This window comes from Poecilia reticulata, chromosome 22, assembly GCF_904066995.2.
Source record: "Poecilia reticulata chromosome 22, P_reticulata-male-v2, whole genome shotgun sequence".
In the NCBI taxonomy this organism is placed as follows: domain Eukaryota; kingdom Metazoa; phylum Chordata; class Actinopteri; order Cyprinodontiformes; family Poeciliidae; genus Poecilia; species Poecilia reticulata.
This window is the reverse complement of record NC_088851.1, coordinates 6,685,265-6,711,770: the sequence shown is the minus strand read 5'-3', so window position 1 is coordinate 6,711,770 and position 26,506 is coordinate 6,685,265. Positions and strand designations below refer to the sequence as shown.

The following is a 26,506-nucleotide window of genomic DNA, read 5'->3' as shown; positions in this document are numbered from 1 at the left end:
CTGAATAAAAACTTCCTGACAGCATGGCGGCTAGCTGATTATTGCTAGTTCTGATTGACTGTTTCTGACTGAGCAGAGTAATTATGCAAAAAAGGGAGGAGGCAGAGGAGATCGATTATTTTTTCAGAAATTATCTGTCTCATGTTAGGACAGCGAAAGTTTTAATACGCATGTAAAATGTATTTTTTTTATGTTAGATGCTGCAGCTTTAAGCAGAGGTTTGGTGTGAGAGTCACTACCAGGTGGAGCAGAAGCGGCGCTCCGTCCGTGAAATAGATGGAGCTACGGTGAACCGCTGTTGAACCGCTGCTACGGTTCAACAGCGAGAGCAGAACCAGCGTCTTACATCGCAGCTCGAAGACTTCAATAATTTAGCGGGTTATTTGTCCGTCATGCTAATCCGGGTGAGTGTTTGTAGCTGTGCGTTGCTTTACCTGCTGTCTGATCCTCCATATGTCTTTTTTACTGCAGTGAGCCTCAATGTAGCCAAACTCTGTTTTTATGCCATATTAGATTCGTTGTGTTGATGCCTTTTGACCTGCATCACCCCACGTGCTTCAATTTTCCGCCACAACACGCAAACTTCCCCATTCGCTTAGTGCGTTATAGTTCCACACGACATTGCTTAGGATTTGTTGCTGCACAAGCAGGCTGCGAAATGAGATGCAGGTGATCGGTTTGTGTGATCGGCAACAAGAGACCGTGATTGGCGATCACCGATCACGCACTTTTTCACGGAAATCGGCAGATTATGATCGGTGGCCGATCGATCGGCACACCTCTAGTTTCAACCATATAAAATATCAAGTGTTTACTACAAAACACGTCAGGTGATATTAGATATTCAATGATGATATCATTGAAAGGGGCAGGATTATGTAAAATTGACTTCACATCATGTTGTAATGTTGTTCCCTCATCATAAACATACCTGGAGTGTTGACTTCCTGAAGGTGGAGTTTCAGAAAGAGCTGGAGTGTCTTAAAGAGACACTTCAAGGCATTAAATTACAAAGTCAATTTTCTTTTACGTCATATTTGATATATATTAGAGGTGTGCCGATCGATTGGCCACCGATCATAATCGGGCCGATTTCCATGAAAAAGTGCATGATCGGTGATCACTGGCTCTTGTTGCCGATCACACAAACCGATCACCTGCATCTCATTTCGCAGCCTGCCTGTGCAGCTGGTCTCCTCTTTCCTTCACACTACGCAAACGCGCAGCAACAAATCCTAAGCGATGTGGAACTATAACGCACTGAGTGAATGGGAAAGTTTGTGTTTTGCGGCGGAAAATTGAAGCACGTCAAAATGCATCAACACAAGAAGCTAATACGACATAAAAACAATGCCATACTTGACGGAGTTTGGCTACATCGAGGCTCACTGCAGTAAATAAGACATATGGAGGATCAGATGGCAGGTAAAGCAGCCCACAGCTACAAACACTCACCCGGATTAGCATGACGGTCAGAAAGCTAAACAAATAACCGGCAAAATTATTTAAGTCTTCTAGCTGCGATGTAAGACGCTGGTTCTGCTCTCGCTGTTGAACCGCTGCTACGCGCTACAGGTAGTAATATTTCACAGACGGACCCGCTTCTGCTCCACTTGGTAGTGACTCTCACACCGAACCTCTGTTTAAAGCTGCAGCATCTAACCTAAAAAAATACATTTTACATAGGTATTAAAACTTTCGCTGTCCTAACATGAGACAGATCATCTCTAAAAAATAATCGATCTCCTCCCTGCTCTGCATAATTACTCCGCTTAGTCAGAAACAGCCACTCAGAACTAGCAGTAACCAGCTTGCCGCCATGCTATCAGTAAGTTTTCATTCAGTAACTCTGGATTGTTTATTGTAATGGATCCTGTATTTGCCTTTGAATGTTAAGTTTTATACTTACATTTTTTGGCAATGTTGTGAGATTTTATTTAGCCTTTTCAGAGCCTCCATATGTTTTCAGTCTGTAAAGATAGTATTACTGATAGCAGGATAATTTGCACAATGCCTGTTTTGGTTTTTTCTTGGAAAAAGTTATTAAAAACAAGTTTTAGTCTAAATTCATGGTTCCTTTTTCCACATAATGTAACCGGTAGTGTTTATGATAAAAAAAAAATAAATAGTAATAATAATAATTATGTGATCGGTATCGGTGATAGGTATCGGTGATCGTCCCTCACGGGTGATCGGTATCGGTAGGAAAAAACCTGATCGGCACATCTCTAATATATATTCAAAGCATTTTTATAACAATTGAAGGTAACAGCTACTTAATTGTGCTATGAAATGATTTGATGTGGCAGGAAAACACATAATACTGCCCCTTTGAAGTCTTCTAAATTCAATTCCATAATGGAGGACTGCCAACTCTTGCTACCATTCTTTACCTCAGAGTAAAACCACAGGAGTCAATTCCTTGTTTCACAGAAAAAGAAAAAAAAAAGCGTTGCAAGACACTGCCAATTTTCCTGGCAACAACTATGTTTGTTTACTGTAATCACTGTAATATCTCAAGATGAATGAGTTCAAGATCTATTGATGTCAAAATGCCACACGCCGCAGCTTTAATTAGATGGGCAAGATTAAAAACACGACTTTTTCAGCCATGAATTGCTCGGGCAAAATCGCCCGGCATTCAGGTGAAATTATCAGTTTACCCCGTCTGGCTGTGCCGCTTCAAAAGATGAAGCATGGCGCGCTCTCAGCGTTTTGGCTTTCTGTGAATCCGCGCTGTCAGAAACATAGATATGGCATAACAAGATGATGGACGCGTTACACAGGCTGCATATTGAAAGATAATAAAGGCAGCTGAAGCATCCGTCTTAGTCATCTCGGTTCAGCGGTGTGTGTGTGAGTGGGGATGTGTGTGTGTGTGTGTGTGTGTGTGTGTGTGTGTGTGTGTGTGTGTGTGTGTGTGTGTGTGTGTGTGTGTGTGTGTGGTATAAGTTGGCCTCGGTGGTCGCTGCAGCTGAGATCCTGAAATGTTATTTTAGCACATCAACTTCAGAGGCGGGAAAGACTGGGGTGGTTTTTTTTTTTTATGTTTTCGGTCTCAATTTGCATGTCTGCCTATTTTTGCAATGTGTTGATGTAGGGCCACATTATGTCTGTAAGTACTTTCAGAAATGCAGCAGCTTCATTAACGAAGACTGATAACACCGGTCCATGTCAGATCCATGACTGGATCTGAAAAAACAAAGATATCTCATCTCTTCCCGTCCTTTCATCCCTCCTCACACGAATCTTCTGACTTTCTACCTGCGCCTTCCTTTTGTTTCCTTCACACGTTTCTCTGAGATGGTGTTACCAGTGAGATTAAAGATGAAAACTTAGTTGTTCCCAGTTACTCCAGTGCCACCATGAGGCTAGATATTGTGGTTTCCCCTTTAGTATCCAAACAGCTACAGCACAGCACTTTAAATCTGAGGCACACTTTTTTTTACTACTATAGGTTCAAACACCTAGACCTGCTTCTAACTTTTCTTTAGTCTGATCCATTAACCAAATTTTTTTTCAGTTTTTTCAACGATTATGTTCCTTTAAAAAGTGGTTTTATTTATTTCTTTTTGTATCTTTTCAAAAAAGACTTTTCGTATCTAAAATAAAATGTTAAACACAGGTACTGCTCTTTAAAGTATAAATTATGCATACACAAAGTGCTCAGTGGAATCAAGCTGTTAAGATTTTTTGAGTTTACAAGTAAACGGACTTCACCACTGACTTATATTCAAACCGTCACCCGGGCCCAGGTCTGTCTCCATCCTAGTCAGAACAGCCTTGATAAGACAAATGATGATTCAGTCCTAATGAGCTGAGCACAGATCGGCGCTGTATCGATTCCAAGACTCAGAGCCCAGATGTGAGATGATGACACTTAAAGTGTAACGCCAACAAACACGCAGTCCTCCAACCTGCTAATTACATCCTTCAGGTGATTGTTTTTCCCTTCCAGTTGTAAAATTACTGGCAGACTAACAGCACTGGACTGATTGCGAGTGCAGCTGGTAGACGCTCTAAACCAGTGGTCCCCAACCTTTTTATTACCGCGGACCGGTCAAGACTTGGAAAATTTTGTTTGCGGCCCAGGAGGGGTGGGGGGCGGTGTTGGTGTTCCCGCTAAATCCTGAAAATACCCAATTTGGGTTGTCTTGGAGTTTTTATCGCAGCCTGTGAGGTTTTTCCTGTCTGGGAACGAGAATACGACCTGCTGAATGTGACAGGTAGCCAATCAAAAAGCACGGTGACGTAAGAACAGAGGGGAATCCCAAACAGCTGACATATCGCACAACTGAGTCCGGTGGATATCGGAGATGATATGTGGAAATGTTTATTATTAATTCTAAAGGTCATTATTATGTTTATTCAGTTAAAAATGTTAACTATGAAAAAACATATTCACCTCCAAATCATAGTGCAGCAAATAGAGCGGCTGCTCCCGTCGTCTTTTACCCACCGCCTTTTCTTTTTGTTACATCTTTTATTCAAATGAGTCTACAAACTATCACTATTGCTTCTACATCGTCATCCGTGTTTGGTTATTCTAAATTTCCGCTATGTTGGGGGTTTTACTGGATTATCCTCTGGAATCGGGATGTTCGTGACTAGAATCGGTTCGTGTTGCTCCTGCCTTGTGGCTGGAGACACGAACCGATCGAACCTGTTGGACTTTTATCAGCTCTGTGGTCACAGAGGTTTGGAGAATCGGCCAACAATTCTTAAATCTTTCCGTCTAAACCAGACAAGACTCAAGCTCTACTAATCTCCTCTCGACCACTGCCCAAACGCTCTGACTCTGGTCGCTATGGTAACATTTACATATCCCTTCAAAAAAAGATACAGATGTGCCACAAAAACGAACATTTTACTTTCGTGAAAACTTTAACTCACGATACTGACCGACGGGAGCCCTGAGCTTGTTTCTCTGCAACGAGACGGTCCGATCTGGGAGTGATGAGAGACAATAACACCTGACGTGTTGCTTGAGCACAGCCTGCTTGGTCTCTACGTGGTGAAGCAGTTTGAAGCTTCATTGCCTCATTAGCAGCCGGTCGCCACATGTTACGCAGAGCAGCTTGTAATGTGAGACTCCCCTACCGGTCCGGGATAAATCCATTCTCCTGTCTCTTCTCTGGGCCTTTTCCCCTTTGCAAAGAAACTTTCCAAAGACATCTGATCTGTTTCTTACTCATTTTGCTGCTTGTGGCCTCAGTGTTGGCGCGCAAGTAACCGAGAGAATCCGATTAAAGGATTTTCAAAATAAAATATCCTCCAGACTCAAATAATACATAAAACGGAAATATTTCACGCTGCACAGTGGCGCAGTTGGTAGAGCTGTTGCCTTGCAGCAAGAAGGTTCTGGGTTCGATTCCCGGCCTGGGGTCTTTCTGCATGGAGTTTGCATGTTCTCCCTGTGCATGCGTGGGTTTTCTCCGGGTACTCCGGTTTCCTCCCACAGTCCAAAAACATGACTGTCAGGTTAATTGGCCTCTTTAAATTGTCCCTAGGTGTGAGAGTGTGTGTGCATGGTTGTTTGTCCTGTGTGTCTCTGTGTTGCCCTGCGACAGACTGGCGACCTGTCCAGGGTGTACCCCGCCTCTCGCCCGGAACGTTAGCTGGAGATGGGCACCAGCAACCCTCCCGACCCCACTGAGGGACAAGGGTGAAAGAAAATGGATGGATGGAAATATTTCACTATTTCTTGCGCGGACCGGTACCGGTCCACGGACCGGGGTTTGGGGACCACTGCTCTAAACCACCTTCTCTTCATATAGTATAGCATGAGTTATGTTTCCACTGACCATAATTCCAAAAATGGAATTACATAAATAATTTTGCTTAATCGAGACATGGCAATTTCAAGAACTGACGTATTTTTCTCTAGGATGAGGTGGGTTTTTTTCGGCTGTATCAAATGTAGTGTATTTCTCATAACTGCAACGGAAAACACAGTTCGCATTGCGCACGTCATGTGATCAAAAACCCGGTGCTATCACTGGCGGGAGAGATGACGAAGACCACTGGAAGTGATAGGAGGAGGATGAGGCATGTTTTATTGGTTTACTGCGTGAACATTTACATGTGATTTTAATTGAGTTTATCAATTGGAAACACTACAAATTGTGAAATTGGTTGTGTGGAAAACGTTTAGTGAGTTAAACATTTTCCACACATTTGTAATGGAAATGCAGCTACTGCCTACATGATTTGAGGCAATGTGCAGTCAGTCATATTTCTGTATACATCTACATATCTGCTATGTAAACTTCTTTGAATCCTGTGTATGGGTCAGCACCCTTTCGTATCTTCGTCGGCCGTTTCATATCCTATGTCTTTAGGTACAAAAAAAAGCACTTTTCTGAAGAATGTTTCAGATTGACCATGGCTCAATTCATATCAGCCAAGATGAGGTTTTTATTTTTATACCTGCTCTGCAGAGCTGGTCCAAGGTCATAAGGATGCCCTAGGCAGAATTTCAGCTTACAGTAAAGCCCACAAGGCACCTCAGCATTCCTCATGCTTGATGATTTATGCATTCTGCACTAACACCACTTGTTTTGCAGTTACTTGGAAAGCCAACAAAAAAAATGAATAACTATATGATGCAATCGTATTAATCATATCACAGTGTTTAATAAATGAAAAACAGTCTTGCAGTATTGCAAATATCCCAGATGTGTTGAGTATTTAATTTCCTCAGTAATTGTTGAATGATTTTATGAAGTAGTGTGCATGAAAATGAAAAACTGATCAAACAAGGCAGTCCTTTCATGTCATTCTCTCTTTGGTACGGAAATTCTGATTTCAAGCGACTTTTGATGGCATTGTCATTTTCTTTTTCACGTGTTTCTACATAACAGGTTTGAGTATTTCGAGAATTTCTGTCATGAAGTACAATTACATATGATGGTTTACTTGGAACTATTTTTTGTTACTTTTCATGTTAAAGAAACTCAGATACATGTTTTTTAAAAAAAACCTTATGAATATTTAAAATGACAAGGAACTGAACTACAATTAATCCAAATACAGGGCACAATGACATGATCAAAAGATAAAACATTAAAATTAAATTTTTCAGCTCAGGCCAGATAATTTTTTGGCATTCAATCAGGGAAAAAAATCAATTTTAGGTTTGTTATGATTGTTAAAATTATTCTATATGTTAAATGCCAGAGTGAAGAGAGAGGTGTTGTCTTTGTTTTCATAATCAAAGTTTGACATAAAAACTGATATGCGTTAATACAGTTAGAGAAAGCCCAGATATTGGGCTTCGTAGGCTTTTGAGAGGTTAATTCACAGCAACTGAGGTCATACTTTGAGGGAAACATACTGCTTCCTTCCTTAAAGTCAAAATATAAGGAAGAGAACATCGGACTTCTAAGACTCAAATTTTTAGATGCCATTACCCACAGTAAAATGAGTCCTACATACAAGCTTGCAGGCAATTATACTTGATAATGTCAATGATACACATTGAAGTACAAGGATAGGGACAAAATGGTTGCATGCAGGAATGAACTATAGATTATTCCAAAGCCCTCTATTATTATTTTTTTTCAACAAGTCAGTCTTTTTACGATCACTAGAAGAATAAAAGCATATACTGAGGCCCATAAACCCAACATGCCTGCCTAAGTGCTACGCTGTCCTTATGCTGTCAGTGAATTAAAACCCATTTAAAATTTTATCAGACTGAATTGTGTTTATTACTTTACAGCAGACATCTCTCTTAAAGCACATATTGTGTTTGAAAGGAAATACTTCTTGATATGCTTGGCGTTTTACACGTAGCTAAATTGGTTCCTTTCTCCTTTGTCTCAATACAGTTTAATGTCGGACTTCACACAGTATATGTTGCACCACTGACATAAAATAAACATCCATCCCTTCATCCCTCTGATGCCAACTTTAGTTATAACTAAGTATGACTTAGTTATAACTAGGATGGTTTGATTTGAGTTTAGTTTTGGAGGTTCTCTGACTAAACTCAGCTGGTGTTTCTGCCACATTCATCTTTAGATCATCCAGTTCTGTTAGCGCTAATAATAATTAAGCCAGTCACCCACAGCAGTTATTGTGCTTACCTAGTAATGATGACAAACTGACGGTCTGTGCGATAACAAAGTGGTTGATTACTGTCTGAAAGAGGTTTGAGCAAGGAGTCGGTCAGTTTATGAGAACGGTAAACCGCTTTGGTTTTTAAAATGCCTTATCAAAGATGCATGCCACACTTTTCAGATTTTTATTCATCAAAAAGTAAACCGTGCATCTTATTCCTTCCACTTAAGTATAAAAGATTTTTTGTTGGTTTGTCAAATCCCCCCCAATAAAACGCATTGAAGTTGGTGGTTGTAATGTGAAAACTTCCTGGGGGTGTGAATACTTTTGCCAGGCACTGTAAACATCTTTCTAGATCACATTTTCAAAGCACTTTCTTATTTTTTATCATGATTTATCCTTTGCCGACGAGCACGTGAGATCATTTGTGGAGTCCCAACAGATGAATGAACAAACAAGAGACATTCATAATGTTTAGCAGAGATGTCAACATCAGTACACTTTATTTTTTCAAAGATATTGGGTCATAAAAGGGATGTTTACAGAAAATCAGATCCCCTGTTGACTAATTAGACAACAACAAAAGTGCCTCTTACCACAACCTAATGCTCCAGTGAAATTAAACGTGTATGGCCCAGTGGCAAAATATCCCTGAATGACAGAGTGCATTCAGGCATTAGTTTTATCAAAGGCAAATTTACATGTTGAGTTTAAGCTTTAGAACAATGGGAGACACTGATGTGCAACCTTCTATTTCAATAACAGTGAGGCTGCACGGTATTTTTAAACATTATTTATGTACTTGCATTTTCTCTTTAATTGCACTTTGCTTAATTTCACAAAAATCACTCTACAAACTGATTTGCACACACTTAAGAGCACCGCAAACACGTGGTTGCATTAAATCACCTTTCCTTCTCACCTTCCCTCTCTCTAGTCTTCAATAAATTTTGAATTTTCATTGGAAGCATGTCGTTTCTAGCTTTAAATATCACCTTTAAATTGTAGAAAATCCATACATTTTCTAAGGTGTAAAAAAAAAATAAAAATATGAAGAACCGACGTTTGTTTCCATCTTGTTTCTGTTTGTAGAGAAAGGGAAGAGGATAGGTTTGGTTATGTGGTTCTGTCGCATCACAGTGATAGTGATGCAGAACAGGGTGCTTAACTGAAGCAGAGGAACAATGTAGGAGGTGTGGTTGCTTTTCCACTGTGTCCAAGTGCAGGAAAATACATATAATATTGGCAAATATCAGTTATCGACCATAACAGCAGTTTATCTGTACATCCATAAACGTGGGGTTGGTGGATGAAGTGTTATCTACCTCCATTGGTCATTGAGTGGGGAACACCCTGCACAGGTCACCAGTCTATTACACTCAAACCAATGGTCAGTTTAGACTGTGATTCAACTTTTTTTTTAGTATCTTCCTAGTTCTGTTGGCTGCATTCCCATTGGTCTCTGCTTTTCCATTCCTCCTCATTCCCTCTCTCTCTCTCCTCCACAGCCCTGTTGTTAGCTGATGGTAAGTTACCATCCCTCCTCTGTCTGCATCCTCACTAACCTGCTTCCTGTGATGTGTGGGTTGTGCCTGTAAATGGTTTGAAATTACTACTTCTCAGGGTTGTACAGAGATAAGACACTAGGTGGTGCCGGCCCATTTTTCCTCTGAACAAAAGGTGCCCTTCTGAAATCTGAATTTTTTTACAGTGTAGTGTGTGACCCGCAATTAATCTCATACTACTAAGGCAGCTAGCATTCCAAAAGCCACACAAGCTACCCTTTCTTAATACTTGAGCACCTTCCCATCAAAATGCAAACTGCACGCCACTGCTAATTTTACTTGATGTTTCTGTGTTAAACATTTAAAAGGTTCACTGCAAAACCACAAAATCTTACCAAGTAATTTTGGTCTTGTGTCTAGTGCAAATATCTAAACTTGAAATAAGACAAAATGAACATCCAAGTAATTTTCCAACAAGATATAAGAGTTTGTCAGTAATTTCTTAATTTTGACAAAAGCATTCTTGTTACATTGGCAGATTATCTAATTTATAACAAGATATTTTTGCCATGTTAGGAGTGAAATAATCTGCCAGTGGAGCTAGCACTTTCTCATCAATATTATGGAATTGATGACTTAAAACAAATGCCTCCCTCTGCTGAGAAGTTAGTTTTTCATTCATTTAGTTTTATTTCAAGAGTAGATATTTGCACTAGAAACAAGAGCAAAATTTCTTGGTAAGATTTTGTGGTTTTGCAGTGTTCAACATAAATAAGCTGCAACCAAATCAGTTTTGAAAACAGCCTTTTTGCTGCTCTTTATGCTGCAAATCAATCACAACTCTTTTATAAACAGCATCAATAAGCCAACACTGGATTTGGGCCTAATTTGAAATCCATGTTATCCTGTCAAGTCAACACTTGACAACTGGTGAGATAACCTTTTCTTTTTTTTTAACTCAGCATTTTTGCAATTAGAAATTTAATTACCTACGTTTGATTGCATTTTTATTAAATTCCTTCTCCTTGTCATGTAGCGCAGCTTAGAGCGAGGTTGCATAATAAAAATTTTAGGACGAGCGAGAGATATCCTGTGAGGGTGACGGCGCACACAGTCTTTTGGGTGTGGAATTGATTTTTGCTTTAAAGTGTGTGCGTGCGCTAAGGAGCTATGACATTTTTATGCATGCCTCTGTGCGCGCGCTCTCTCAGATACGCCCTTCTATCAGTAGAGGGCCGGCTGTGATCTTTAATGGTGGTGTTAATATTTAATGGTAAGCGTGTTGTCAGCAAAGAGCAGCAGGCTGGGACTCGGGGCTCGTATAAAAAGATGACAAGTTCCCCTCGCCAGGTGGCTCAGTCGGCGGGGGGAGAGAGACGAAGAGATGAGAGGCGTTCAGATCCGTAAGCCACTCCTTGTTGATGGAGTCTGACAGCACAGGATTGATGTTGTGGAGCTCCTTATTGTGTGCGTTTCAAAAGCTTCTCGGAGCCTCTGTTCACAGTTGGGCTGCGTCGGATATGTGATAGGCAGATGTAGGAACTTCCTAAACGGTGAAAATGAGCAAATTTAAACTAATCTTTAACGTGTGTTGAAAGTCGGTGGGTGGCCGTCAAAGTAGTCTGGATGTCTTAAATAAACATTCATTCCTCATGCAGCCTGCGTTAGCTGCTCTATTATTAAAAATGAACAAGCTTTATCATTTAGTTATATCAGTATCTATGGGATTTAAATGCAGGAACCTTTTCCAGTAGCGAGTAAGTTTCTGAGCAGTTTACTGATTAAATACCAGGGTAGACCCCAAATGTTTATGGACAATGGGTCTGGTGAGCAGGTAGGACTTTGTTTCTACTGTAACCAAAGATGGAGTTTAGCATGGTTTTAACCATAACCACTGTAGCAATCTGAGGTGACTTCTTTTCTGCTTTCACTGTTTTTAATCACACTATAGAATCTTGTGTTACGGTGGTCACTGAAGCCAACTGGGTGTGAAGTGTGCGTTTGATAACAATGATAAGTTACCTGAGAATCTCTGTTTTAAGAATCAGAAAGAAATTCACATTGTGGAAAATGGTAACTGAGGGCTGGACTTACTGAAGAGTCATTTTTTATGCCATAGAAAATTACTTTCAACTCAGACTAAATCTAACTATCAGCTTAATTCGACATGAACTGTTGTCTCTCCCATGATGACTGTTTTTCAAAAGATCTTTATTGTGCTCTATAATCTTTTTTTTTTTTTTTTTTGCTTTAAACATTAACACTAGTGATGGGTAGATGAGGCGTCATGTATCGTTTCGACACATAGCAAAACTGTATCGATTTTGTGTCGATGCTGTGTCACTCAATAGTGACACCTGCTGGACATTAAAAATTCCTACAGGTATCGTAGTGATTTGATGACCTAATAGTCATCAAATCACTAAAGTCTTTTAGTGATTTAAGTCTTTGTATTTTATTGATTATATATTGTATTATGTCATATCTTCAGTTAAATTTTAAATATATTTGATATACAGTCAATAAATAATGTGAACATGTACCATAAAGTGAAATTTTAAGTGAATGTGTTTGGAATGAGGATGCATGGACTGTTTTTTTCCCCCCACAGATTTTTATTTAAAAAAAAAAAAAAAAAGTTTTTACAACATTTTGAAATTTAGCCGGTTACGCTTTTTTGATAAAACTTTTCCTGCTGTAGAAAAAATTTAAGTAAATACTACTTTTACAGCAAACCCTTGTTTTTCTTAGGGGTGGCATTCCGAAAATAACCCATGATAGGCAAAATCCGTAAAGTAGTTACCTTTAGTTTTTACAGTTATTACACAGCATAAATAAATACTCTACATTGAAACCAAAGAACAAAGCCTGTTTTCAGATCAGCGGATGTGCGTGTTCATCAATCAGGCATTAATGTGATCCAGAGTCATGTCATTAAAGCATCTCCTCCAACCTGCCCCGCGAGATTCACAGCTGTATCTACGGCAGAGTGATGGATCTTATCAAGCGAGCTTCTGGTCAGGTTTTGCTGCCTCTGGCCACAGTGTTTTTCCAGCTGGCATTCAAAGTTTCAGTTTCCATCTCCTGAATGGCCAATTTGCATTAAATACCGTAACGTTATTGGCACTCAGGTAGAGAAGAAGCGCAGAGACTGCTTTTACCAATCATATGGTAAACTAAGAGTCAATTTCAGCTCAATTTGGATTCAGATAGATCAAGTAGAAACTGACAAGAACCGGATGAAACAACAAAAATGAAAACAAATTTATTTTCCAATATAAGATCAAAATGGTCCCACACTACTGCGGAAACCTTTTCTTTGAAGCTGTTCCATAGTTGACGCTGTTTCGTAAAAGATCAAGAATTTGTTTGGCAAATGCATTTGACAGATTGACAGATTTGCTTCCTTATAAACACAGTTTGTCGCGTTAATGTCATTTCGAAACAGTTCCTGTATCGGTCATGTGACTTGCTGAAACCAAACGCGCACTGACATGGGTTTTGGTCTGTGGGCTTGACACATGCGCTAACGCATCGGTGTTGCCGGACCCATCACTAATTAACACTAATGTCTAACACATAGATTGCCTCTTTTCCTAACAAAAAAATTACCGATCACAGGGGGAAGGTGGGATCAATTGTTTCAATTTATTTATTTGTTAGAGTTCTATACGAGAAATCAGGATTAGCCATAACTGGTATCGGTAGGTAAACCATTTATAAAAATCAGTCTCAAAACTACAATCAGCACATGTCTAGCTAAAATATCTTATGTATTTTGTGGTACAACCGGTGGGAAAGTTCCTAGTTAGTGTTTAGAAGGAAATTTGCCCCTGGATGGGCTTTCATTTTATAAAATGTTAGCTTAATCCTCTATGAGAACGTCCCATAAATTCTCCAAACATATATGTGTAAGACAGGTAAGACAATGACTCTTCTATAACACTCTACACAGCCCCACTTAGAACTAAATTTAAGTAGCTTTTTAATTAACGTATAATGTTTCAGAATTTGAAATCAACCACTTAAACACTCCATACATAGATAGACAATTATCAATATAATCAAATTAAACTAGCTTCTCAGTAGTTCCCTTTCATTAAGCAATCAGCTGTTGGCAAATGAATTAAATGTTTGGTTATATTGTAATTAGATTGTAGGAACATCTAAAAAGGGATATTTTGAATTGACAGAAGAAAAAAATGAAGACTGAAGTGTTTCCAGATTAAATTCAAGCACTTCTGGAAAAGAACCGGAGATTAAACAGAAACAGAAATTTCATTCCACTTTTTTCTTCAAGATAATTCACATTTTACCGTCCTAGAGTTTTGATGTACATAATATGTTGAGGGAGTAAAAGTTGAACTTTTCTCAATGAGATTTTACTACTTATGTCATCCATGCTGCTTCTGTCCATTCAGATGTACCAGATAGGAAGCTTACATCTGACGAGGAGGAAGCCAAGCGGATTGCCGAGATGGGAAAGCCGGTGCTGGGGGAGCACCCACGGCTGGAGGTCATTATCGAAGAGTCGTACGAGTTCAAGGTGAGTGAAGCCGCAGCCGATTTGTTTCTGTGAAGTTTGCTGCGTTTTCAGAGGAGCTTTTCGTTGCCTGAAATTGGACGGTGCTGCCACCGTGTGGTGAATCGGATGTACTTCTCTCTGTGAAAGCAGCATGATGGTGTTGACGGGAGAAATAAAAATGGTCTGTGTTGACATCTAGAGCACAGTGGACAAGCTGATCAAGAAGACCAACCTGGCTCTGGTGGTGGGAACAAACTCCTGGAGAGAGCAGTTCATGGAGGCCATTACTGTCAGTGCAGGTAATGCTTTCTGTTCTCCTCTGTCTGCTGGACTAAAATCTGTTCATCAGCTCATGTGTGAGACTCGGGGTGTTCTGGTAAAAGAATAGCGTCTATATAATATAAACTCATCTGGTAAACTTGTTTTTTTATGTTTAGGTATGAAATACAATGATATTTTGGGTCAGCTTTTTTCTCTAAAATAGTTATTTTGTCATTCTTGTACATTTCCATTGAAAAGTATTCACACCTCTTCAACTTTTTCCACGTCCTGTTTTGTTACAACAAACTTTAATGTACTTTATTGCGAGAGGGCATTATGGCTTCACTTGGAATAATTCTGACTCACGGTGAACGTCACGACAGTATACTAGCAAAAAATAATTGACTCAAGTCAAAGTAAAAAGTAGGTGCGTCTGTATTTCATGCATTTTGGGTTTTTAATTTCTTCATAAAGTGAAGCTAGTCACAGTTACTCAAGTGTACAGAAATTTTACTGAAGTAAGAGTAGCGGTACTTCATTATAAAGTAACTCAAGTAAAGCATAGCAAAAATACTCCGAAAAGTAAATTTTTCCCCATATTGTTACTCAAGTAAATGTAACAGTGAATGTAACTAGCTACTACCAAACCTGACTGAGATAAATCTGCACAAAAGCAGAGCACAACTCATGTGCAAGATTTTTTTTATTTTTTACAAATAAGGGGGAAAAAAATCTGTTATTGAATCAAATTAAACTTGTCGAATGTTTGTGTAATTTTATTTCTGCATAATTTTAAGCTACAGTCATCCTAATACAGGTGGCTGTACTTTTTATTAAAATAGTCAAGTCATTGCTAACCCAACATCTTTTAAATCTTACAAAAAAAAAAGAGCAACATCCACAAGAGGCACAGCACGACTCGCGTCCAGCAACATTAACTTCAGCAAAGCAGCTTCAGCTGCCGTCCAGCAAGAGCCGGCGAAGGCCTTAAGTTTTGTCGCTGTGGTGCTGAAATATTTAATCGAGAGCGCATCTTTACTATTTGATGATCCATCGTGGGCTGAAAAATGCATGCGGCTCACGCAGCCTGACAGTTGGAATCATGACAGTGCAGGCCTCTTGCTTGTCTGCTTAATGTCCTGCAAGCTGCTGGAGCACAGAGGAGCTCTGCAGCGTGGAAGAGTCCTGCTCAGGTCATCTGGTAGCCAGACATTGGTGCCTGGTTCGTCTTGCAGAACACAACAACCTGCAGCGCGTTAATCCAATCGAGTTTATTAGATTTGATATCGTTAAGTGAGTTTTCTACAGCCAGAGTGAGAAAAGTCACACTTACACACCCGATGAGCTTCTTGAAATGTTTGCTCAGTAGTTCTCCATGTTTATTTCCACTTTACCAATCCAAAACTCGTTTGTCTTAAAAACCGTTTTGCAAAACTGTTGACAGTTCTGGAACTTTTTTACATCTTTAAAACACAACCGGAAACTTTATGCATTTTACTGGGGATTTGTGTGACAAACCAAAACAAAGTGCTTATGGTAACACATGGTTTTCAACATTTTTTTTTATTTATTCATAAAGAAGTGCGGTCTGCATTTATATAGAGCCCCTCTGAGCAAAGACTTTGTTTAACTGTGTTTTGTAGTAGTTTGATGTTTTCAGGGAATATTCATACCTGCTTGTTTATCCAGATATTGAATTTAAAGGTGAAAGTTTCTCCTTATAACGAGGGAGGTTTCATATCTCTTAATAACGAAAATGTTTCTTCTTAAACTGAGAAAAATTTCCTGTTATGAGATTCAGAACTTGTTGAAATGGGAACAAATTCCTCATCGTAACGCTTCAATAGCCCTCCATAGATATTCCATAGATCTGGTTGTGAAGAGATCATTTAAGCCAGTATTTGTTAGATATTTTTTGTCATTTCTAATTTCTTTTTAAGAAAAAAAAATCGATTAAAATCGCTAATTGGATTCGGTAAGAAAAATATGAGATTTTATTTACAACCCAGAATGCCCAGCCCCACGTCTGATGCCTTCACACTTCAAACTACGCACATGTGGATTTTAGTCATCAATAAAGACAGATGGCTGCCCTGCATTTCAGAGCAAAGAGGGTGAATACAAATATGCTTGTCAAACGTAAAACAAGAAGTCTAAGTAAAATACATCAACGTTTGTGGTTGTAATGTGACAAATGTGACAGAGCAGGAGTTTAACCTAGACTTTAAAGACTTATGCAAGTTAGTAAAAGTAACACTCATTTAAATAAGTAGTAATAAAAAAAGAAACAAGTAAAGTGCTCAATCTTTTTTTGCCGTTGTCAGCAAACTTCATCTCATTTCTTAATTGCCATGGAAAGCAGCTCGTCCTTTGAGGCCTCTGGCACTGACGAGTATTTATCACACATTTGGAGTCAGATTTGCATAATAATAACCTCCGGCTGAAGTCAAAGAGATGTTTCCTGCTGGGAAATAAGTGAACATGCCATTTTAAGTGATTGTTGTTCTTCCTCTTTCCTTCTCTCCGTCACGCCCTTTATTTCCTCCGTTTCCTCCAAATCCTCTCCTCTGCTCTCTCAAAACTTTCTGCTTCGTCGCATTTCATTCTCATCTCCCTACATCTCTGCCTGTGCTCTTTTCAATGCTATCAATCCGTCCTTCGTTTCCCCCACATCCCCCCGCTTCCGCCAAGAAGATGAGGACGAGGAGGACACGGGCGAAGAGCGCCTTCCGTCCTGCTTCGACTACGTCATGCACTTCCTCACAGTCTTCTGGAAGGTTCTGTTCGCGTGCGTCCCCCCCACGGACTACCTGAACGGCTGGGCCTGCTTCATCGTGTCCATCGTCATCATCGGCCTGCTCACAGCCATCATTGGTGACCTGGCCTCCCACTTCGGCTGCACCATCGGCCTCAAGGACTCGGTCACGGCGGTGGTGTTTGTCGCTCTCGGCACGTCCATCCCAGGTGAGTCCAGGAACAGCAGGGGGGGATGGAAGGTTGTCTTTGATAAGGACGCATCATTTTCAATACTTCACCAGGTCTGATTTATAAACCCGTCCTCGGGTTTGTAAAGCCATGGTGTTCATAAGTAGTTTATTTCTGTCCTTAGTTCATTTTCTCACATTCTCTAAACTGATATTTGACCTCAACAGGAAGATTTCTTTTTCTCTAAACCAATGCATCAGGTATTTTCTTTAATTAAAGGTGATTCAGTCAGCTTTAATACGATGAAGGAATAAAACAATTTATTTAAACTTCAGTTTACCTGGTGAAATGGTAAGGAGAGAAATTAGACGTCATATCCCTGCAATAACTAATAGACCTGTCGGTGTATTTGTGTTTTCCTTTGAATTCAGAGTTTTGTACAGGGAATGACGTCCAACGTCAGATGCTAGTTTTAAATTAGTTTTAAAGCGTGTTTTGTTTCGCCAACAAATTTACAAGTGCGCATTAAGTTGATTTATAAAATTGAAAAGTTTATTTCTATAAAGTTTGTTACGGTTTACAGCTAGTTAGAAGAGAAAAATTCTTAGGAAATAAGACAAAGTAAAAATCATCCAACTGAATAGAATGTTCATTTGCTTTTGCCTTAGATTACCTCCACGCTCGATCAGCATGCATCCATGTTTCCAACTAAATGTCATGAACAATTTTAGCAAACTTTTGAAATGTCACAACAAAAGAAGAAAATAGGAAAATGCAAATTTAGAACATCTGGAGCAAATCAACCAGGCTACGCAAAGCAAAATTTGTCAGATGTTGACGTTACGCATAGATGTAATAATCAAGATGTAGCGGTTGCAAACAACCATGGAGCACACATCTCAGAAAAATGTGGGAGAGTTGTCCACTTTGAGCTGGAGGTTTGGACTTTTGAAATTTTTCAGTTTCATGCCTCTGGTAGGGCACAGACCCACCAGTGGATGGGAAACATCGCTACGCAAGAACTAGTTCTGCTAACTCACTTCCAACTCCCCTGTTGGGCGTTAACCCTTTGGGAAAAGCCAAAGACTTTCTCCAGTGAGTCTAAACTTTTTGAGGAAGCCATTTTGAATTTCGCTATTACCATCAACCTTTTCTAATGCAATACTTCAAAATGCACATAGACGTGGCTAGTGGCTCTCCTGATGTGTTTAGGAGCCGGTTCCATATTAATGTTGACTCATGCATCTCAAGTATTTTTTGCTGAAGCAGAACTGATTCCAAGTCTGTAAAGAAATTGGACTAAAATCGTGTAAATCAAAAGGAGAAAAGAAAAATTTAAGTTAGATCACTCTAAAGAGGTTTGTTGCCTTATGCGATGCCACCAGAGACAAAGCTTGTTCTTAGGAGGGTAGAATGTAACTTGGTTTAAAAAAACATTTAAAACGCCAACTAAAACAATGTATGAAAAAAAAAAAAAGCTGACCAGGACATTCTGTGATAAATTACACCTAAAGTGAATTTGATTGATTTTACAGAAAGCTAGTAGCTTTAATTCACATACTGACAGGGTGTTGGGACATTAATATCAAACTTTTCTATCTAATCTTTTTTGGGTGTACTTGCCCTTTTGTGAAAATATGAAAAATATAAATAAATAAAAACCACTAAGAGTAATGTGGAGTGTAGGCCTCGGTGAAGGAGATTAATGCAACTAATGTCTACAGAAATAAAACATTTCTTTAGATTCCTTTTCAATGACTTTGTCAGTGCTACTTTGTTGAACCTTTTAGATAGTCTGAGCTTTAAAAAGTTATCAAGCTAAAATCTCTGGAGACTCTCAGGCTTCTTGTTGGACAGTACATGAGTTTACTGTGAGATGTCTTGCATAATTTTCCTCCAACTGCAATTTAATATGCTTTTACTTATGGAAAATCCATTCTTTTCCTTAGCCCTTCCAATGAGACAGAATTCTGCGCTCCGAACAACACTTCCTTGATCTCGACTGACCAAAGAATGCATACCGCATTTTTGCCCTCGGGCCGCATTGAGTTTTCATCAACGCTCGCCACATCTTCGCAGCCAACGAAAGCCCGAATAACTCGCTCATTTGTTTATTCAGAACTTGATTGGCCGATTTGAAATTCGTCTGAGCCACTATTTCAGGGGAAACAGCCGCATTGTCACTGATTGGTCATTTTGTAGCTCCTGATTATGGCAGAAATTTTGCTTCATCAGTCTACCAGAATGTCTTATCAATGGATTCTCTGGCAATCAGATGTTTCAAGTTCTGCTTGTTTCTACGGAGCTCTGATAAAACCGGGCACCAAGTTACATCCCACAGGTTTCAGCTGAGGTGTATATATTTACCTCGTTCTGGGTGGAGGTGTTTAAACTTTTATACAGTTTTTTTTCTTCTGGATCAGAGATTGCTGGATATTTCGTGAGCACATTTCTTTATATTGTAGAAATAAGTTTTCCCTTTGACAATAGGAATTTTTTGTAATTTTGGGGGGGTTAATTTTTTTTTTTAATCAAAATTTTGTTGATCATGATTGATTTATAAAAAGCAATTACTTCCAAGAGGTTGAACACTCTTTCTAGACACTGTTTTACGTAATTCAGACGTGTTGACAGAGGCACACCTCGAAGTTGCAGGATACTACAGGATGTCAACTTTCTCCTCAACTTTAACCAGCTTCTCTGTCCCTACAGCATCATGATGCTAATCGTTAGTAGCTTATTTCAGTATCTATATCAGTCTCCGATTATAAGCCTGGCAGGCCAACAATTATAGATTTTTTTTAAAAAAGATAATGGCATGTGATTTTATATACATAACCTACAGAAATGCTAGTTTTATTTAATGCACCACTATAGTTTCCTTGTTGTTGATGTTTTATTTTCAAACCTTCCTGGTAATTCTTAAAAGAAAAATAATTGACAAAAACACAGTGGAGCAACTGGTGGACTTCCCTAGCACTCACCACCGGGCTTAGCTAGTTTTCTGGGGAAAACGCTGGGCTACGAAGTCATAAAATATGGAAAACTCCAAAAGCAACACTTTCGAAAGACCCTTGCGTTGGTCTAATGCAGGGGTGTCCAAAGTCGGTCCTCGAGGGCCGGCATCCTGCGTGTTTTCGTTCTCTCCCTAGTGGTAGTAAACCTCCTCAGCAAGTCAATGTTCTCCTTAGGCCTCTAACGAGCCATCAATTGATGCAGGTGTGCTAAACCAGGAAGAAACATGCAGGATGCCGGTCCTCGAGGACCGACTTTGGACACCCCTGGTCTAATGAATAAATGCAACAAAAACGAACGACGTCAGAGGGGGCAGCGCGGTTAGAAAGTACGTCTTACCGCCCTACAGACCTGAACGTGGCTGTCCCGAGCTCGACCTCCGTCTTTGGTTCTTTTGCCGCATGCATTTCCCTCCTTTTCTCTGTCGCATTACTGTAAATAAAGGCCACCAGAGTAAAAATAAAATTATTAAAAAACATATCAATGGCTTCCCTAAAAAAGGCCGACTTTAAAACAAAATGTATTCTTTCTGCAGATACCTTCGCCAGTAAGGTAGCCGCCGTCCAGGACACCTACGCGGACGCGTCCATAGGAAACGTGACCGGCAGCAACGCTGTTAACGTCTTCCTGGGCATCGGCATGGCCTGGTCCGTGGCCGCCATTTACTGGCACATGAAAGGGAAGCCGTTTGTGGTGGATGCCGGCTCCCTGGCCTTCTCAGTCACCCTCTTCACTATCTTCGCCTTCCTGGCCGTGTCGGTGCTGCTCTACCGGCGCCGAGCCCACATCGGAGGGGAACTAGGCGGCCCGCGAGGACACAGACTGGCCACGTCGGCCATCTTTTTCAGCCTCTGGTTCCTCTACATCCTCTTCTCCAGTCTAGAAGCCTACTGTCATATAGAAGGTTTCTGAGCAGATTGAGACTCCCGACGAAGAAAAGCAAAGAGTGGAAATTGGGTCAATCTTAATGCTAGGAACGTTGTTTTTTTTTCTAAGATATGTCGTCTGCTCTCTCCTCCACCCTTCCCTAAAGAAACCTCGGAGGCGCGCATTCTGCCCTCTAGTGCCAAAAGGCCCGAACTGCAGCTTGCATCTGGGTTTTATTTCCCAGCATGCCCCCAAAGGATTGCGGAGGAGATCCTGCATTCTGCTGTTAATCTGGAGAGAGCAGAGTCAATCAGAGGTCTATATTTTTCTCAAAACGGGACAAAAATGACTTTTTAAAAGAAACATATTTTGGGGATAAAAATGCAAAAACTAATGCAACAAAAATAAACAAGAGACCCAGTCACATAGAGGAATTAAAGAACTATTTTCTGATTTGAAAAAAAACAAAAAACAATAATAATACTAATAATAATGACATTACAGTTGAAAGGGAAAATACGATGTGGAGTGAAAGAGGGGTGGATTCATAGTATTTATTTTATTTGCACCCTTTCCTAAAGAGCTCTGTCCGGAATCCCGCAACCAGGAAGAGGAACAAGAAACGACAGCGACAGCTCACACCGCCGGAAGAATCACGACTCAAGCAGGAGAACATGGGGGTGGGAGGGGATGCGAACACGGTCAAACTGCCCTGAACATTACTTCCTTACTCTAAATGTATCTATATATAATATATTTCCATATTTTCTGTATATTTTCAATATTTGTTTAAATGTGGTCCTCTTCTGCTTCGACAGAGGATCGCCGCGGCGCAGCGGGAGGTGGGAGGGGTCAAACTATATATCTGAGGATGTCTTCACCTTTCTAAGAGTTATGTATCTTGCCTATAGGTAAACGAGTATGACATTGTATTTTGTTTATTTACCGATGTCTTGGTCTCACTTGACCTTTCACCGATTTTTCGATCGGAAATCCGAAGAAAAGGAAAAGAAAAGAAAAAAAAAGAAAAACGACTAAATTTGTTGCTGCAGAAATAAATTCAGAGGTATTTTTGTACTCTTCCTTCCATGCACTTTGCTGTATAGTTCTACTTCTGGAGACTTCTTCTCCTTCTTCTTCTTGTACATGTGCAAAAGGCTAATGGTCAAAGTGGTCACGATGAACTGAACGGTGTCTGTGGAGGGAGAGGTGTTTGCTGCAGCTACCCACACTAATCAGCCTCTTGGTTTTGGTCAGAGAAACCCTGTTCTCTGCATGAGGATGCATTAATTAATATACAATTACTGACACTCTTGATTTGTGTGTCACTTTGTCTTGGATCTCTTGGTTGGTTTTCAAACTCAAAACACATTCGTTATCACCTTGTTTTGTTCTACAGTGTAAAAACACAACATCTTAGCAGTTTTGGTGTAGTTACAGTGCAAATATCTGAGTAGACTTGAAATAAGACAAAACTAATTTATAAGTAACTTTCCAGCAGGAAATAGGAGCTTGTCTGAAATAAATAATTCCTTAATATTTATTTTTTTAAAAACAACAAAAAAAAACAATAGTTCCACTGGGAGATTATTTCCCTCATAACAAGACATTTCCCCATATTAGTGAAATAATTTGCCACTTTTTCCATTAATATTAAGAAATTATTGATTAAAACAATCTCCAATGTCTTGATGAAAAGTTACTTGTCAGTTAAACTCAACCAAAAATGTTTGGTAAGATTTTGTGTTTTTGCAGTGTAGCTAGAGACGGAAGTGTCACTTTTTGACTAAGAGGTCTGCTCTGTCTCTAAGGATTTAAGTGGACTCTACCAGTGAGCCGTTATGATGCCGATCCTCATGTACAGATCTGGAAAACTCTTTACTTCTGTAGTTTTCACACAAGCAAATCAGCTTGTGTAATACAACAACGTGCAGTTTTGATGCGCTCCAGCACCTCATACATAATCCGCCGTCCTGGAATCTTTCCAAGTTCCTTTCAAAATAAGATATGAAAAAGCATACAACTCCTGGCAAAAATGTAAAAAAATAAAAAATTGGAATCATTAGAGAATCTTGCCCTGGTTTCTTGTTCGGATTACGGCCCGGATTTTTTCAAATCTCTCTTCCAACCACAAGATTAGACTAGTGTTGCTATTTGTTTTAGAAATACAGAATAATGAGGGAATCCCAATTTTTTTTTTTGGACAAAAAAAAAATATCACAATTTCTAGAAAAAATAAAATAAAATAAAAAAATTATGATTTCTGTTCTGACTTTTTGCCAGATGTTGTAGAAGCCCTACGCATGTTTACAGTTGCAAAAATAAGATATTTCTCATGGAAAAATATTTGACTGAGACTGACACAAGCATCCTGTAATTTCACCAAAATCACCAGATAATCCAGAATGTTGAGTTATGTAAACTGTGTCTGGAGATTATTGCTTACTACAGTTTTATGCAATGAACGTATCTCGTTGTTTTTTTCCAAAACATACAAATCCTGATTTTTTTGAAAAACCTTCCAGAATATCTTCTCTGTTGTGATCTCTGACCGTATCTGGTCAGGTCAGGTCAGGTCAGGTCAGTGTCCAGGGCTGCTGGTGTAGGTGCTGCAGGTAGCTCCGGTTTCAGATCCAAAAATTGCCTCATTCTCAACTCTGTTCAACACATTTGTTTTTAAAATGAAGTAGGGGAAAAGCTAAAAAAAAATCCAAAGTGAATCAGGAACATGTCTAATACCAAATTTGCAAAAATAAATAAATAAATAAATAAAACAAGTAAGAAAAAAGTGGTTTATTTAGTGTTTATCTAGTAAAGTCTTCAATTGTAAAATTATAAAGATGCACCGATCAATTAGGCAGAGGTCGGAATAGGCCGATGTTTCCCTCAACTGCTAACTATTAGTTAAATACATATATAGCGAATTTTATTTTCTCTGTGTTTTAAATGCATCAAAACTATAAACTGGAATTTTCCCTCTATAACTGCATCCATCAATGGCATGCACACTTGTTTGGGACTCATGAAAATATGATAAATCTGATGCACACATTGGGATGATTGTGTATTTACTTAGCTTTTTGTTTCATATAGAATTACTACCTCCATCAAATAATCTGCAGCTCATTTATCTTTTTTATTTTTTATTTATTTAGGTAAATTTTACATGTCATGGAACTTTTAAAAAATTTGCCAGAAGAGGGTTGATCGGTGCATCTTTCTGTATAACAGGTTAAAGGAAAAAAAAGAAGCAAATTCACTCTGATCTCCATAGAGATGGTGTCAAGCGTCACTCCTTGTGTTCCCCCAGCATCAAATGAACACACACACACATACACACTTTCAGAGAGACGTGGAACATAAATCCACGTTATGTACAGAATCTTCAGTGTGTCTCCACGGAAACACACACACACTCTAGGGCAGGGGTGTCAAACTCCAGTCCTTGAGGGCCGGTGTCCTGCAACTTTTAGAAGTGCCTCTGCTGCATCACACCTGAATAGAATAATTAAGTAATTAGCAAGGCTCTGGAGAACTGAGGAGGTAATTAAGCCATTTGATTCAGGTGTTTTGTACCTGTGGCACATCTAAAAACTGCAGGACAGCGGCCCTTCAGGACTGGAGTTTGACACCCCTGCTCTAGGGGTCACTATAACGTCACATTTCACCCACAGAGATTTTTTTTGTTATAAATTTGCAATCAGGAAGTGTGTCATATCTACATTCTGTGACTATCTCTCATTTATTTTGTTGTACTTTGTAGCTAAAATGTCAGCCGGTGTGTGTGTGTGTGTGCGTGTGTGTGCGTGTATGTGAACACACAGCACATCCGAAGGAGCCCGCCTTTCTGTTTTGCTTTCTTTTCTTTCCCTCTCAGCCAGTGGGATTGAAGGGAAACATCACTGTGCAGTAACTGGACTTGTGGTTGTTGTGGGAAACTGAAAGGTTCAATAGTAGGGGGGGGGGGAAGTTATAATTCTGTAATTCTTTTTTGCGTGCGTGCGTGCGTGCGTGCTGTAACAGAAAAGGGGCACATTTTATTGGATGAGTATGTCTGTGTTTTTTTTGGTTTGTTTTTGGCCTGCTATGAGATGTCAAAATAATAATAATAATAATAAAAATGCAAAATCCAAAAGTGGATCATTTCTTCTGTTTTTGCACATTTGAACCGGTTCTTCTGGTTCTGAGATATATCACTCTCACCGTCACCATTTAATCCTGTCATCTCTACTTTCTGGATTCTAGCTAAAATATTAAGACAAAATTAGTGTTAGTACACTTGAATTAAGACAAAACTTACTTCAAGCAACTTTCCAGCAAGATATAAGAGCTTGTTTTTGTCAATAATTTCTTAATATTGATGAAAAAGTACCAGTGCCTGAAAAATGTTAAAACCAGTCTTTTTTGTTTTTTCTGAATTTTTCAATGTGAGATTGTGCCGCTGCAGTAAAAAAAATTCAAATAAATAAGTTACTTATTTTGAGGAAAATGTATATTTTCCAGAGGTTCATTTGTCCAGTTCTCTTTTTAGTATTATTTTCTTCTGCTTTGGGAAGCATTTAAGACGACAAAAGAGTTTACTGTTTCCCTTAATTGATTACTTTGAGTTGATAAATGCTGCTGCAGCTTAAATAGGTTTCCTGCGTGTAAAGAAAGAACAAAAGTGAATCATCCCAAACTCGAGTGGATTTTGCAGTTTATTCGTTTTTACTGCCACCGCTGTCTGCAAACTCTCTGGATGTTTTCGTTTTCATTCCGCCAGATTAAGGAAGTGTTGCCTCCCTACAAACATGACATTAAGCTCCTGAAAATAGGACACACATTTGTGTTGAGACTAAACTCAGTGGTTTTTAACTTAAGGATGAAGGTTCAGTTTAAATGCACATGCACAATTCTTGTTGTCATAAGTTATTGGAAAGCTATTAATGAGGATCTTATTTCATTTTTTTTTACTCCTTTTTATTTAATTGTGCTTTGTTTTACAGAAATGTGCATGGATTCTTTGAATATGAATGTTTTATGCCGAGTATGTCATTTTATTTTATTTTTTTGAGGTGGGTGCATCAAGTAAATAAAATAAGCTATTTGAAGAAGAGAAAATATATTTTCATGTCTGTTTTTCAGGACTGCGTACAGATTTCTAATGCAGGTATTTTGGCTCACCGCCCAGGGTGGCACAGGCTCTAATGGGGGGCCAGAAAGCAAACAGAAAGATCAGTCAGTCACACACAGAACAAATTTTATATAGCTTACTGCAGCTTGAGTCTGATGTTATACAGTAAAATTGAGAAACAAAAGAAAAAAAAACACTTTGTCCAAAGTAGATACTAAAATTTTAGAATGT

General features: G+C 39.3%; 1 protein-coding gene across 4 annotated transcripts in view; it reads left to right on the top strand.

Annotated features, from left to right (window-relative positions):
* The window catches only part of slc8a3 (solute carrier family 8 member 3), a 124,790-nt gene extending 99,493 nt beyond the window's left edge, over positions 1-25,297 (top strand). For 2 of the 4 annotated variants that reach the window (XM_008398963.3, XM_081603079.1), the window contains 5 exons: positions 9,573-9,590; positions 13,991-14,115; positions 14,294-14,393; positions 17,050-17,319; positions 20,831-25,297. In XM_008398963.3, coding sequence (XP_008397185.2) covers positions 9,573-9,590; positions 13,991-14,115; positions 14,294-14,393; positions 17,050-17,319; positions 20,831-21,207 — 890 coding nt within the window. In that variant the 3' untranslated portion in view covers positions 21,208-25,297. The remainder of the gene's footprint in view (positions 1-9,572; positions 9,591-13,990; positions 14,116-14,293; positions 14,394-17,049; positions 17,320-20,830) is intronic. The other 2 variants (XM_008398964.3, XM_081603080.1) reach the window with 1 other exon arrangement.
* The last annotated feature ends 1,209 nt before the right edge of the window (positions 25,298-26,506 follow it).